Source organism: Pinus tabuliformis, chromosome 2_2 (assembly GCF_031772625.1).
Source record: "Pinus tabuliformis cultivar Carrire ecotype Pingquan chromosome 2_2, CPIR1, whole genome shotgun sequence".
Lineage (NCBI taxonomy): Eukaryota > Viridiplantae > Streptophyta > Pinopsida > Pinales > Pinaceae > Pinus > Pinus tabuliformis.
The window spans coordinates 1,161,297,511-1,161,314,042 of NC_142300.1; the positions used below are offsets into that span (position 1 = coordinate 1,161,297,511).

General features: G+C 38.0%; 1 protein-coding gene across 1 annotated transcript in view; it reads right to left on the reverse strand.

The window, feature by feature from the left end:
• The window catches only part of LOC149197551 (dihydrolipoyllysine-residue acetyltransferase component 2 of pyruvate dehydrogenase complex, mitochondrial-like), a 175,766-nt gene extending 160,215 nt beyond the window's left edge, over positions 1-15,551 (reverse strand). The window contains exon 1 of the mRNA XM_089405882.1: positions 15,217-15,551. Coding sequence (XP_089262008.1) covers positions 15,217-15,289 — 73 coding nt within the window. The 5' untranslated portion in view covers positions 15,290-15,551. The remainder of the gene's footprint in view (positions 1-15,216) is intronic.
• Positions 15,552-16,532: the final 981 nt, after the last annotated feature.

The following is a 16,532-nucleotide window of genomic DNA, read 5'->3' on the forward strand; positions in this document are numbered from 1 at the left end:
AAGTTTTGGTCAAACTCGGTCAACCTGCGGTCAACGCAGGTCAAACAACCCAAAAAACCTCGATTTATGTGGTAGTCAATGCAGCCTAAGGAAATCGAAATTCTGCCCCAAAAACTGCAGTCAAAACTAGTCAAAATCTCCTCGATTAACACTAGTCAAAATCTCCTCGGTTAACGCACTGGTCAAACTGTCTAAAATTCGGCGTGTAATTTTTGCCCAAAAATTTTGTCCTCCTAGCCGCACGTGTGTGAGAGAGAGAGAGGCTGCCCCAAGGAGTGAGTGATGGATGTCCAAATGAGGTGTGAGGTCTCTTGTATTTATACACTTCGTTGTGGGTGAAGATACACATCCATTGGGCTTCTTGAGCCTACATAATGATGAAGCTGACCTGAACAATTTGCACATGTGGGGTCATAAATTCAAAATCACACTCCTGCTTGTCTGAATGAGATAATCTTTAGATCAATCTTGGACCTCTCAAAAAGAGGAATCTAATGCAATCATCATCTCCATCAAATGACCTGTCTCAAGGTGGAATTTGGCCCTAGTTGCCAATTTTAACAATGAAGGAATCAATGAATGAAGATGAATCACATGAAGAATCACAAAAGGAAAATAGCAACAACAATAACAAATGTGAAGAAGCAAAGGAACAACCAAATGGTCTTTCCAGGTGTTTTGTCATACCTTGGGAAGAGTTATCGTTCAATAGAAATCAACATGATTGGGATATGATTGTTGAAATTCTAGTGTAGCAATGACTAGAATAGTTTTTCACAATTGATAACTACTTCGATTGATGCAAATTGTTCCTTCTTTATACTTTAATCAACAAGTAGCTATACATGACAAACTTCAACCAATAATTCTTCAGCAAGAGCAGTAAATAAAGATCACAGTAGACAATGAACAATAGACAATAAGCAAGAGACAAGAGACACCAAGATTAGGCTCATAGCTAGGGCACAACCCACAAGGTGAAAACACAAAAACTTCTTTCCTTATGAGACAAAGATTCTGTCCACCGATAGTACATCAGCAAAACCAAAATAGTCAATAATGAATTACCCAATCAAAGTTTGCTAAGTAAGAGGAGAGAGATTCTATTTATGTCCAATGAATAAGGTCTGCAAGGAGGCCGAAACTTATGCCTGTAGTAACTGTTATAGTAAGCCGAAGTGCTCACTGAAATTACCAGCAAAGTTTGCCAACGATCTTGTCAAGAATTCAGCCCTAACACCTTCGGTCAATCTTCAAGTGTATGTCACCTAAAGGAGCGAGCTCCTCTACAGCTTCGACCTCAAAAGAGTCAACAGAACAGAGATTAAAATGATCCCAAAATCTGCCCCAAGTCATTGCAGTCAATGATCCTTTGAAGGAGATCGAAACTGTAGTCAAAAGAGCCCTCTTTATCTTCTTCGCGCGTGTGAATATCCCTGTAATAGAAGGCCGAATTGATTTTGAAATTGCATACCAAATTGTTTTTTTGAAGGTGCACAAAATGAATGCCAACAAACTTGTATTAATAGGCGTCATGTGAGGAGTAATTAGCCCTAGTAGGGTTGACATGATGACTTCTTGGAGCTGACTTGTGGAGCTAAGATGGGCCGACTTGTAGATGCCAAAAATTCATTTCTTCTCCATGTTTTCAAAGAAAAATGTCGACCATAGCTACTTAATTTTTTCAACAATGACAAAGGAAACAACTTGCATATTCCGGACTACTCCATACATGTTTATTTTGTGAACACAAGATTTCTTGAAGATGTCAACAATCTTGAAAACAAATATCAACATTGTTAAAGAGTTGTTCACATGGAGAGTCAGTGTTTTGATCTCCCTTTTTATCTTCCTTGTGGGAAGACAAACCACCTATCTGAAAGACGTTGGAAGCAAAATAAAGTTAAGAAAATAATGCATTATGGATGGATAAATTCTTGGAGATGGAATCAAGATGTAAAACAACTGCATCCGTGTTATTGCCTAGGTAAGACAAAGGTAAAGACACAGGAAAAAGAAGAAATGGAAAAATAAAAAAACTATCAAGCAGTTATTCTAGATAATTTTGGGCATGGCCTAGTTCAAATTATATATGTTTTTTGAAGTCAAAAATTGTGCTCTCCACACATTAAGGTCAAGGGCACAATGATAAAAAGAAACTCTCCTACACCTTAAGCTAGGGAGTAATTTGATGAAATGGAAGATGGTTAGTACTAGAAGTAACCAGAAACCACCACATTATTCCAAGCAGATTAGTTAGTGGTCATCCAGAAACCACCACATTATTTAAAAGCAGATTCTTCAGTGGTCATCCAGAAACCACCAATTTAAATGGAAGATGGGTAGTGGTCAACCAACAAAACCACCACCTAAAGCATCCAAAGCCCCAACTTGGATCCTTTCCAAAATGAACTATTTAAAAACTGCTCACCTTGCACTTAGCTTCAAGATTCAAAGTATAATCAATCAATCAAACTTCAATCAACATTTGGGAATTCTAGCATACCAAATAGTTTCCTCAACAACAATCATTTCAATTATTCATTGGGAATGTTAATTTGGCAGCTCAGGGACAAATTCGATCCTTTGGAAAACCCTCCTAATCAAGAAAGACCCCTCCTAGCCTTTGGAAGAATTTAATTTGGTTAAAGAAAAATGTATTTTTAAGATGAAAACCCACATGTGCACAAAAGTATAGGTCGACTTTAAAGAAAAATTGGGCACCCCTTGGAAGCATATAAATACAAGACAAGTTAACCTCATTTGGACATCATCATCAAGCATCTTCTTCTCTCTCTTCTTCATACTGGTTGTACAAGTCTGAAATTGCAGGGTCTAAGGCTAAAGTCACAGGGTTTTTTTGTCAAAGAAAATTTAGCTGCAATTGCTACGTTGATAGGGTGATCCATGTGGCTGGAGGGCTACAACCGCATTGTCTGTCACTGAGTCCCAGCGGATGTAACCTAAAATTATGTTGACCGTTGATTGCAGACTTTGCCCGGTTTTGGAGACTTTGACTTTGATAAGATTTGTCTATTGGGATCATCTCTTGGATATTGTTTGGTTGGTTTTGTTGGATAGTCAAAGGATTGACTTTGACTCTTGGTTGATGAATCGGAACATTGTACTCTCTGTTAAACATTTTATGACAATCTAATAAAAAGAAGAATTTGAAAGAATTTTCCTCGTTGTGGGTTTTTCCCTGGTCTTTGACCAAATCCTTGTGTCTCTTACTGCTCTTGATTGTCTACTACTGTATATTGCATTTACTGTTCTATTTACAATTGCTATTGATCATTAAAAGATTAAATGGTTTTGAAAGATTGTTAATTAAAGAAAAGAATGAATGACTTGGTCAAGATCTCTACCTCTTACTTCAAATATTCTGAGAATGAAAGTTTTGAATTACTCAAGATGTTTGAGAGTGGTTCCAACCTCATCGGACTTCATATGGAGAAGATAGAATTTCATATCCCTTTCAAAATTCAGCAAACTTAACAGTTTTCAAGATTATAGGATCAATGGGATCATGGCATTTCATTAGATTATGTCACATATGAGGGTGTGGGATTGACATTTAATCAAGTGCACCAAGCCCTATATGTACCCCAGTGTTGGTGGTGTTGATTATTGAACTCCTTTGTCATGGACTTAACAAAAATATTATTATAGGGAAACTCGATTAGTTATTATCAAGCAATCAAGGTAATGTGCAAGCCTGAGTTTGATGAGTGATCATGTTGATCAAAGATTTGTAGTAGGCTAGTGGCCTAGTAGCTTGAGTTGTAGCATTGCTTTTGAACTCCAAAGGCCATTTAGAGCCTCATTGATTATGTATTTTATTGATGATATGTAGTGTTGAGAAATCAAGGGGCAGCTTAATTATATGGTTTCTCTTACTTTGATAAGTGCTTGTGATGTATTTTTACTTAACTTGATTAGCTTCTTATTTCTTTTGATTATTATTGTGTTTGCTATCATCAAATAACTACCAAACAATGAATATCAATGATAGAAAAGGACACAAAATATAGGCTGCACGCTGGGGCCAAAACCTCTCCTCCTGAGAGGAAAACCCACAAGATTTCTTCTCTTCTTATAGAATGTTCAGATGATGAATCCCAAGACCTAAGACCCTTGTAAAAGACGCCTCCAAGACCAAGTCAGCTTTCAGCAACTTCGAACAAGCAGCTTCCAATAAGTTCGACCCACAGCAACTTCTAGCAACTTCCAGCAACTTCGACCTTCCCAGCAATTTCTTCAACAACTTCAACTTACCCAACAATTTCTTCTACAACTTCAGCTATTGTAGAAACCCTAGCTCTTGCACGTGGGGGAAAAGATGGTGATTCCTTCCTCTTATTCCTTCACTTGAATTGGTTCTTTCTTGAGAACTCAGCTTGCAAAGTAGACCTTTTGGTGCCCTAATTCAACTTATTCTTGCAATTTGGTTTTGTTGTAGTAATGTTGCCCTAAGCTTCGTACGTGTAAGGAGATGATACCCCAAAAATAATACTCAAAGGCTTCGTTCCTTTCCTTCTTCCAGTCTTTTTCTTCTTCACTCTTTTAGGTCTCTCTCTCTTCTTTGATCGAACTTCTTGTGTGATAATTTGTTGTCCTTCAAGTGAGGTCGGTGTCTCTTATATATAGGCTTCTTTGAAGGTCAAATTGTTGTCCATTAGGCCGACTTGATCCTTCTTATAGGCCGACTTGTTTGACAAGGTCTTGGAGGGTCTTTATGACACTTTTGACTTTACAAAAAAATTCTTTACAAGATACAACATGCCCAAAGGGGTCTTACATGTATGACAATGACTCTTTTGACTTCATAACTCTATGACAAACCTAGAAGCACTCAATGGGTGCTTGACCTATAAATAAATTTATCTTGAGCATGAAACCCATGCATCAAGAATGACTAATAAATTTATTTTCTCTTTAATATCAAATATATAAAATCATGATTACAATAGACATTATGAAGACCGAACCTAGTTACACATTTCAACACTCCCTCTTAACTAGGGAGGTATTCATAATCCATACACGGTACTTGGACATTCTCATACTGAAGAATTCTCATAAGAAGAGTCAGATTGGTAAGCCATCTCATAAGCTATCATATCAGCTTATATCAGTGCATCTCATTATTTAACCAGCATTGTCACATAGCAAGGCCTTGACTAACAATTCTTATCTCTCCACAAGATCAGAGCACAATGTTGGCGAGACAATGACTAATAGACACCTTTCATCATTGTCTCTCAAGGCACATACCCCATCCGGATGTTCACAAGGTATGTCTTTTTAGGACCATTCCTGCCTTGGAATAACACATCCTCAGGGAATTTCCTCTTCGACTACTCTTTCACATTGGATGCCCTACCACATCCTCAAAGAGTATCGAAATCAATCTCATATGCTTACCCAATCCTCCATTCTTTCTTCATAACATGAAGACAAGAATGATGTGTCTATCTCTCCCTCTCAACTAGGGAGGATCTACACATTCCTATAAAAGGAATATTCCCAAGCTCCCTTTTAACAAGGGACTTGCCCAAGCTCCCTCTCAACTAGGGACTTGTTTCCAACAACAACTATCTGCTCTTTGGTGGAGATCATGGTACTATAAACTGCTTGTAGGGCTCCTCTTTTTGCATCATGTCATGAACTTCATCTTCTTCATTATGGAGCCTTCTTCATTATAACTTCTTCGTAGGGCATCAGCCATCTTCTACATCACTTTCTTTTCAATAAGACATAATGTTGAACCAATAGTCATGCCATCCTTCTCTTCATCAGAAAGTGATCTTCTAGTCCACATTTGGTTATCCTTCATACAACTACCTGATACCTGTTCCAAGTCATATTTCTTTCAGGATCTTCCATCCAATATTATAAGTACTAGTTGTAGTGACTTCTACAACCCTCTTTCAGTAGCCTTGTTTTAACCCAACCAGATAATTTCAAAAATCAAAATGAACATCAAATCAAAGTTACCCTTTTATGATGGCCTTTCGTCATGACATCAACATCCTACACGTGTATGAATCCATCTCTAAGATTCTTCTTTTGCAGTATACATATCAGGGTCTTCATACCTTCTTTTTCCATGGAGTTGTCATAGATAATTCTTCTAGTTATCGGATGTTGATCACCTATCCTATCTTACGTGACTATAGTTGCATCTTTCACGAACTCTCCTTCCTTTCTTCACATATTGCTTTCCTCGAGATCTTCTTTACATGGTTCTTTCAATATAGGAACCATGATTGTCAACCACCTCATATTCAATATGAGGTCATATTATGTTGATTTCATCTTATCAATATGTAGAAGAGTTCAAGGCACATTATCTATATGCCTTCATGCCACTGTTTTACGAAACGGCCGAACCGAAACGGAAACGGCCGTTTCGTTCCGTTTCAATAGCCCCCAGCTTGACCCGGCCCATGACCGGCTCGGTTGACCGGGTCAGCTATGACTCGGCCGAGTCAGCCAATGACTCGGCCGAGTCATAGCTGACCCGGTCAACCCGGCCGGGTCCCATCATGACTCGGCCGTTTCACTCATATGTCATGCATATCAGATCCTGTCAATGCCATTCTACAGGCTGGTTAGATGAACAATTTTTTACTGCATTTGTATTCATCTATGTCCTTTACTGTTCATATTCACGGCAAAGAAATTTTCTTTTTTGAGATCTGGGGTGATCAATTTCAGAGTACAGTATTAATTTAAATAAGATACACAAAAACAAGCATTCTTTCATTCTTCACAGCAAAACAGACAAAAGGGACCCCTCATATTACTCAGGGAACTGTGCATGCATTCAATCCTTGGCCTGCTATTAAGCACACTCCACGTCCAAGGCAGAAGAAACAGTTTAACGTCTCTAAAAAGAAAAATATAAGGCACAAAACAAAGATATGAGAAGTATTGTCAAAGGCTGATCTGTAGCAGCTTCTGATCATGATTTTCAATAAGGAATATTGAGGTCCAAAATTAGCCTTCTAGCAGGTTCCTCAATGTCTACTACAACAGAAGAAGAGTCTGAATCACTTTGAGTGTTTTGCATCTCAGCTCCTTCCTCTCTTTTATCATTATTCTTGCAGAGAGTCCACCTGTGGCCCTGATATTCTTGCCTTCTGATACTATTGTAAATGTTTAAGACATCCTTCCTTGTCATCAAGGCATCTCGGGTTACCCCTGTAAACAGCTCACCGGATCCATGTTTCACATCAGATATGAATTTCTCCCAGACCATAGTCACATTGAAACCATCTTCAATCATTTTTGCAACACTGTCTCGTATATTCTTTGATAGATGTGGTGCATAATTGAATGACTGAGGCCTGCCGACTACATCCTTCCCATGACACACAATGCCAGACCCATCAATGTGCTTAGAAGCGTTGTAATATGACTCATGACTAACTATGCAGTAAGCATCAAGCTGCCTTGACACATGGGCTAGAGAATGGTAGACCTCAAGAAAAGAGGATTATTGAGATGGGAAACTTCAGCTTTGAGGTTGAACTAGTGCTTGTGTTTGAATTTATACAACCACTTGTTAATCATGGATTTAAAATTATGTTTTTTTGTAAAAAAAATAAATATTTAATGTATTTTTTACAACGACCGAGTCATTGAAATCGAGCCGGCCGAGTCATTGCCGTTTCCGAGTCCGAGTCCGAGTCGATCCTCGGCCGAGTCCGAATCCGAGTCCGTTTTGTAAAACACTGCTTCATGCATCATTTTAATGGAAGAGATCTTTCTTCTTCGATGATTCTCATGAGATAGAGCATCCAATCATGCTATCTGCAACTATATGATGACATTACTTTATCTATTAAATATATACATACCTTTTCCTTCTTTTGGTCATCTAGACTTCCTTCTAGGAGCTTCCTTTTCTTGCTTGAAGATGAAAGTACTTCAACCAACTTGACATGTTGCACATCTTGGTCATCATACCTTACCAGTGCATCCCACACAAGGTGGAATGTGTACTATCTGCGAGGCACTTGCTTCTTCTAAGTAGAGGTGAACATTCTTAATGAAGATTCCAATGTGATCTTGATGATACTCATTCAGCAAATGCTCCTTCCTAATGATGATGATGTATGATGATTTCTTTATCTTTTATCTTGCTAAATGACTTTCCTCCAACCATATATACTACTATTTCGGTTGTCCTTATATGCTTCCAATGGAGATGCCATTTCTATCATGACGACTATTATAACCATGTAAACTTTCTACTTCAACTATCCTTCCATGCTTCTATGATTATGTCATCTCTATCTTGCTATAATGCATCCTATCATACTTGTGATGCTTTCTATTCTCTTTTATGACTGAAAAGAACTAAGTGAAGGAGATTATCTCAGTCATAGTAGAGATCTTTCACTTCCTCCTTCTTTGATTTCTTCTTTTCTGATTCTTCCACTTCTTCGGTAACATGGGCTTCATTTCTTTCCTTTCTCTTCTTGTTGTCTTGCTTGAGTTTGGGAAATTCCATTTAAAGAGCCCATATTCATTACACTCATAGCATTGTATCTTTGACATATCAATCTTCTTTTTTTCTAAGGATCAAACTTTCCAAACTTTCCTTCTCTCCTAGCCATGGCAACATATGCTTGAAATTGTTCATTTGATCCAACATCGCTCTTTGCCTTGAACCTAGTTTCTTCAATCTTACATAATGACCAAAGTTCACTGAATGAAGTGGCTTCCTTCTTTCCATAAATACTTGATACAAAGTCGCCCCATTCATCAAGTAATGCATTGAACACAACAGTGGTCATTTCTTTATTGGACATTATTTCTCCTAGTTCTTGTAGTTGATCTCTTATTTGAGATACCTGCATAAGGTATGAGGCTACCCCTTCTTCCTTAGATACCTTCATCTTGTATAATTCGGTTCTCAATGATATAACTTCTCCTACAGTGTTTACGGAAAACAATTCTACCAACTTTTCATAGATATCTTTCGATTTCTCCAACTTTGCTACATAAGAGATGAGGGAATCCTTGATTGATTCTATGAGGATTCTTTGAGCCCTTATTTCCCCTTTCATATACATCGATAGTGATTGAGCTTGCTCTTGAGATGGTTTGGAGATTAAACCTTTAACATATTCAATAACTTCATTCTCTATGAGGATCAAATCTATCCTCTTTTTCATGCAAGGAAATTTGACGACTCAACCAATTTGTTGCTCTCCTTGCAAAATGAAGTCGTTTCAATAGTAGATTCAAACATAAATATAAAATACTTACTTGATGAGATGAAGATACCTCCTTAATGATGATATCTTCCAATGGATGTCTTCTTGATGATGTTGACTTCCACTACTCCTTTGTTGTTGACAATTTAAGATGCCTTCTTGATGACAATGCTTCTTCTTCTAGATGATGAGAGGTGTCTTCAAAGATTGCTTGAAGTGTGATCCTTGATGAGGGAGATTGCTTTGATTCCTTTGATGATGATGTATTCTTCCTTGGAGGTAAGGTCCTTTGAGATTTTTTTCTTCTTCAAGGTGTTGTTGCTTCTAGATGGTATAATCCTTGTGAAGAGATGGGTAGTCTTCTTTGATGTTCCTTGTGCTTGGTTCTTGTGTATCCTTCTTCAATTAGATGATCTTCAAGCTACCTCTTCTTGTCTTGTCACCTTAGCTCTAATATCATGTTGAGAAATCAAGGGGCAGCTTAATTAGATGATTTCTCTTACTTTGATAACTATTTGTGATGTATTTTTACTTAACTTGATTAGCTTCTTTCTCTTGATTATTATTGTGTTTGCTATCATCAAATAGCTACCAAACAATGAAGATCAATGAGACAAAGGGGCACAAAATATAGGTTGCAAGCCAAGGCCAAAACCTCTCCTCTTGAGAGGAAAACCCACAAGAATTCTTCTCTTCTTAAAGGAATGTTCAAATGATGAATCCCAAGACCTAAGGCCCTTGTCAAAGACCCCTCCAAGACCAAGTCAGCCTCCAGTAACTTCAAACTAGCAACTTCCAGTAACTTCAACCCCCAACAACTTCTAGCAACTTCCAGCAACTTTAACCTTCAGAGCAGTTTCTTCTGCAACTTCGACTGCTGCAGAAGCCCTAGCTCTTGCACGTGTGGGAAAATATGGTGATTTCTTCCCTCTTATTCCTTCGCTTGAATTGGTTCTTCTTTCTTGAGAACTCAGCTTGCAAAGTAGACTTTTTGGTGCCCTAACTCAGCTTCTTTCTGCAATTCGGTTTTGTTGTAGTAATGTTGCCCTAATCTTCGCACATGTGAGGAGATGATAGCCCAAAAACAATACTCAAAGACATTGTTCCTTTCCTTCTATTCCTCTTCTTCTTCGCTCTTTTATGTCTCTTTCTCTTCTTTGATCAAACTTCTTGTGTGATAATTGGATGTCCTTCAAGTGAGGTCGATGTCTCTTATATATAGGCTTCTCTAAAGGTCAAATTGTTGTCCATGAGGCCAACTTGATCCTTCTTACCGACTGACTTGTTTGACAAGGTCTTGGAGGGTCTTTATGACACTTTTGACTTTAAAAAAAAAAAAATTACAAGATACAACATGCCCAAAGGGGTCTTACTGTTACATGTATGACAATGACTCTTTTGACGTCATAACTCTGACAAACCTTGAAGCACTCAATGGGTGCTTGACCTGTAAATAAATTTATCTTGAGCATGAAACCCATGCATCAAGAATGGCAATAATAAATTTCTTTTCTCTTTAATATCAAATATATAAAATCATGATTACAATAGACATTATGAAGACCGAACCTAGTTACACATTTCAACATGTAGTGCACTCATTGCCATTTTGATAAAACACCTTTACATGGTATATACATGAACATACTTTGCATATTTTGTCTCTAAAGGTTTGGAACCATGGTTTGTAATCTTAAAAATATTTTTTTCATTAAAATTTATTTTAGGTACTTTTTTCAATTTTGGTTTATTGAATCTGATTCAATCCAATTTGATCAAGTTCGAGCTTGAATCATGGTTACATCGGCTGTTGGTTCAAAACCCGGTTCTGGTTCTTAAAACTATGTCATTTCCACGTTGGCTTGGTATCTAACATGGGGAAATGTCCAAAAGGTACTCTCTAGATATTAACTTTATTTATAAAGTTAAAATCACTTTACGTTATGACTAAAAGGGGACTTAAGTCATGTCAATGAAAGATTAAGTCACAATCGTTGATCTCAAGTGTCCAAGAAGAGATCTTGATCATTAATCACTTTGGAGATAAAGTTTTAGTCATTGAAAGTTACAAAAGGCAGATCTAAGGAGAGGAAGAGACACATGAACAAGGTTTTGGAGAAGACGTTGAAGAGAGAAGAGGAGAAAATCAAATTGCAGAGATAGAGAATACTAAAATAGGAAGAGTCGAGTTTTCCAATAGGGCACAAATCGCAAGGCAAGATCCGTACCACATGGATTTTGTACAATCATACTAACGGCCATACAGTGCACATAGAGGTAGCATTTGGACTATTTGTTTATAGGAATATTGCAAGACTGGTTTCTGGACAATTTTTGGGCACATTTCTCAAGATTTATGGGTTGTATTAGGTTCCAAAAACAGTTGTAAATTAATTTTCAAATTCTTTGCGGGTTGAATAATAAACAAATGTTTGTTGGTTTTCCCCATTGGGGTTTCCAGGTTATATACTATGTCAAAAAAAATTGTGTGGTTTCCTATTTTTTTGTGGTGCACATGTCTAAGTTAAAGAACTCAGTGTATTTCTGTTTATAAATCAGATCTAGAAAATATTCAATTTTCTTTGCATACAAATCTAAGTATAAAATTTATTGAAACAATGAATCCGATCTGGATTCTAGATAAATTCACACAAAGGTGATGAGCGAGGCTATCAATTCATTTCACTAGTTTGTTTTGTTAAGCTTGGTAGGACTTTCTCGTTTTCGATTTTACATGTCCATTGTTCACCCTACAACGAGGGAGGGTCAATTCCATATGAGTGCTAAGTGGGCTATTCAAAATCATGAGAAATTGGTCAATTTGTTAATTTTTGAACCCAACACCTGGTAACTAATTCCCAACAGATTTTTAGGTCTAATGAATAAAAGCACAAATGAGTTCTTAACATATCAATCACACATTTGACACACAAAATCTACCCAATCAAATTACTTCATTAAATTAATCATAACCTACTTAGGCTCTCGTAGTGGGATAGTGGCCCAACTGAAGAATTTACAAATACAACATATCTTGGATCCGATCCAACTAATCAATTCCTAGATCTATCCTTGATCTACTTGGTTGATCTAGACCTCCTATGTTGCACCCTTGCACCTTCCTCATACCTGACACACTCGAGTATCTCACTCCTCACTTAAGAAAATCTCTTTCTCAATGTCTTGTATCATAGTATGGTATGCCTTTCTCCTCTCCTGAGCCTTGATTTTATAACTTCTCAATGAGCTAAATCCATAACCCTAATCCCCAAGTGACAAATGGTCGAGATTAGATCTCGCCTCACTTGAGATCAATGGTTGAAACTAAAACATAATAACTAAAGTAAATACTTACTTTTTCTAAGTTTCTTTAGCTCAATAGCCAAAATAATTAATTATGTGTTTTTCCCAAGTATGACCTAGGCTAAATTACAAAAACAACTTACTCAATACTTGAGTAAGTATCCTAAAGAGACTTTGGGTGACTTCTGCACACCTAGACACTTAGGCATGTGTAGAAGTACATGCCCGAGCTACAATCATCAACACAGTTGTGACTAATACTCATGGATAGTGTCATAGATTAATGACTTACTCTACCGCATATAATCCCGAAAATGATATCTCATAAGAATGAACACATTCTTTTGTTTTTATCTTTTTTTATGAGAGAGTCCCACTAGACTACTTAATCCAACCAACTCATCTCTAAATCAACTTAAGATTGTGTAGAAATACCTACCCAAGCTACAATCATCAACATAGTTGTGACTAATACTCATGGATATATGGCATAGATTAATGACTTACGCTACCACATATAATCCTGAAAATGATATCTCATAAGAATGAACACATTTTTTATCTTTATATTTTTTAATGGGAGAGCCTGACTAGACTTCTTAAGCCAACCAACTCATTTCTAAATCCTTGAAAAAGCATTTTTGAATCATGTGAGCAAAGGGAAACAAGAGGAAAAGGGTTTTGTATAAGATCTCATGACATTTTTGGGCGTGAGAACACAAAGATAATGTGCCTTTCCTAGTTCCCCACGAATAGAAGAATGACAAACAAATTTTTTAATTTTTCTCTTTTTAAATGGAAAAGCCCTGGTCAACTACTTAAGCCAAGAAACTCATATCTAAAGCTCTGAAAAGGCATTTTGTGGGTGATGAGAGCAAAGGTCAGAAAGAGGAGAAGGGTTTGGTGCAAGATCTCACAATGTTTTGGGTGCGAGCATTCAAAGATAAGTGTCTTTCATCTTTTGGCGATCGTCGTGTTATGAAGTATTATGTAAACCAAGAGTTCCAAGGTTCAAATCCCCTGTGGGTCAAACCAACAAAAAAGAAAATGTGCCTTTCATCTTCATCAGTACTTTATTGCAGGACTTCGATATGCTTTCTCTCAGTGAGGTCGCCATTACACTCTATTGAGTCAAGGACCACCCTTACATGGAGGCTGTGGAGGTACTTATTGTTTTGCATATGTTTTTTTCTTCAGCTGCAAACTTTACCCAGGTGGACGGAGGCACAAGGTCTGAATTGATGTGCATGCCATCTTCCTTTTCCAAACATATCTTAAGGCTTACTTTGTGTTTATAACTGTGTACCACAGAGATATGTCCCCTGCACCCCCTGTGATTAAAGGATTAGAAAACGGCTAGGAAATGTCCCCCCGCCATCCCAAAATGCAAAGAACATCCCCGTTTCCCTATGACAGGGCCATTAAAAACACAGCATATTTTTCAATTTTAATATTTTTTCTTATTTTTTATGATAAGCCCACTGGACTAATTAAGCCATCCAACCCATTTCTATGCCCCTAAATAAAGTATTTTGTAAGTGAGGTTTGCAAAGGACAGCGAAGAGAAGGGTATTCCTGTAATTTTTCACTTGGATGACATACTGTCGTTTGGAAAAGCAGCATATTAGTGCTTGGTTTTTTGTTGTTATTTTAATTATAGTATTCTCGACCTGGAAGGAATGCTGCAACTGAGACATTTATTGGTTCAAGGTAAACAACTGAATATGTCATTATAATTTGTATGATTGTTGGTCCTGTGGATGTTTATTTATACTGAACCATAATCTATTGTGAAAAGAAACACTACATTTTTTCCTGGGGTTCCCTATGTCCTGTACATTGTCCACCCTTGAAATTAAAGGCTATCTCCAGATGTCCCATATTTTGTCTCTGTTCATCATGTAAGTAGTATGTAGGAGCTGCCTGATCTGATCGGAAATCAGACGAACCCGATTGGCAAACCACTTTATTGCATCTGTTATCCATCGTCCAAGCCATTCTGATAAGGAGATGACCGAAATCCTTCAACTTTTGATTCTGTTGACTTTTATCTTATAGAATTATATAGAAAACTGCTATTAGCCACGCAGTCACTATTATAACCAGAATGGTACAAGGCATGACGCTTTGTAACCCCCATTCCATATATTATGCATCGTTTATGAGCCTTTTCACATTTTTCCAATCTTTATCTTGAAATGCTATACACTCAAAAAATTCACACCATCACAGAATTCCTAACGTAACTATTATGTTTTTCATTTTTACTATCAAATATGAGACAGATCTATTGGGCAAATTGGAGGAACCATCCTAACTTCAGGCCCCAAAAAAAAAACACATGTATATAAAAGAAATGAATAAAGACCACGGGTATATGGGGAAAAGATTCCCAGTGCCTGTTATTCCAGATCAGTTTTAAAGCAAAAACTAGATATACCCATCATACAAAGAACTGTAAAAACTGAAAAATATCAAAATCTAAATACCATGTTTAATTTCGGGGTTCGCTTAAACCCCTGCAATCTGTTATTCTATCATTGAAGAGAAAATGATGACTCTGAAATTATCATCCCTGTACATTTATTGCATTGATTTTCATGTTTCGTTGAAGTGAAGAGAGTGGGGCATTTCAGAAGCAATTCATGGTCATTTCATAGTAAAAGGAGCTTGTTCTTACCACTTCGTTGAAGAGGAGCGTGGAGGTTGCGTGTGGATCTGCGAGCAAGAGGCGCGATCGTCCTCTGGGCCATCGTCCTAGCGATCCTTCGATCCAAAGCTTCTCCGCGCTTCGAGGATACTCCTACTTTTCTGCTCCAAAACCCTCCGGCCTGAAAAAGATGCGAGTCTCCCTATGGAATATTGGAAATAAATAACCATGAGCAGCAGGGCTTTCACTTGTTCAACTATAAAGTACCATGAAATCTCAGTCCAGAGTTCAACTATGGTAGGTTTGGTTCACCTAAAGGTTGTGTAGATGGAGTTTCATCTAACACTTCCGGTCAACTCAAACGAGGTAGTGGCCTTCTTTGAATGTAAATATCATTGTAATGAGTCAAAACACAGGTGGGACTCCTTATGTATCTTTTCTGTTTTGTATTTTCCATTATTAAGTTATTTTTAAACTCGTTTATTCATAAAAATAACTATAAATTTATTTTTAAATTCATTTATTCACAAAATTATTTTGTGAACTTATTTATTCATAAAATTATATTTTCTAAGAAACCTAGTAGCTTGGGGATGGAAGGCGGGAAGACGGACTGTGACGCTGCGATGGAGCTTTGATCGTTCGCCCGTGCCTCTGCCCTCGCCCCCAGGCTCTGCCTGGTCGGGCCTCTGCTGTGTTCTCGTCGTTTAGCGCGGACCCCTCCTACGGGGAACCGGCCGCTTGACGGTTTGTCCCTCCTGCTGTTCTCAGCGGGCCTGCAATGGCAGGATCCGCTTCCCCTCCTCCAGCTTCAGAGAACCCAGAGGAAATCTTTGCCTCTCTTCTGTCAGAGCCATCAGATGCCAGACCTCGCCCCTCATTAACAAAGTTCATAAAAAAGCTGGATGAGATCCCTGAGGTGAATCTACCTCCATCCCTCCCAAGAAAATCGGCAATAGCTTTATCAAAAAGAGGTCTTGTTGGACAGTTCACTGGACTCTGGCCATCTCCAAGAACTGTCCAAAAATGGGTGGAGCGCAACTGGAGCACAATGATCCAAGGAAAGATCGCCATCAGATTCTGCGGGCGAGGATACTACACCTTCCTGTTCGAGACTAAAGAAGACAAGCACCTCATCTTCCGCAATGGACCTTACTTCATGGACACAAGAGGTCTCTATCTGAACAGATGGACCCCGGACTTCGATCCGGAAATGGACATTCCCAACGCGGTCCCTGTTTGGGTGCGCCTCCCCCATTTGCCCCTACACTGCTAGGGGGATGAATCGGTCAAAGCGATCGACAATGCAGTTGGAAAATATATAGACAGATCGGAACCAAGGGAGA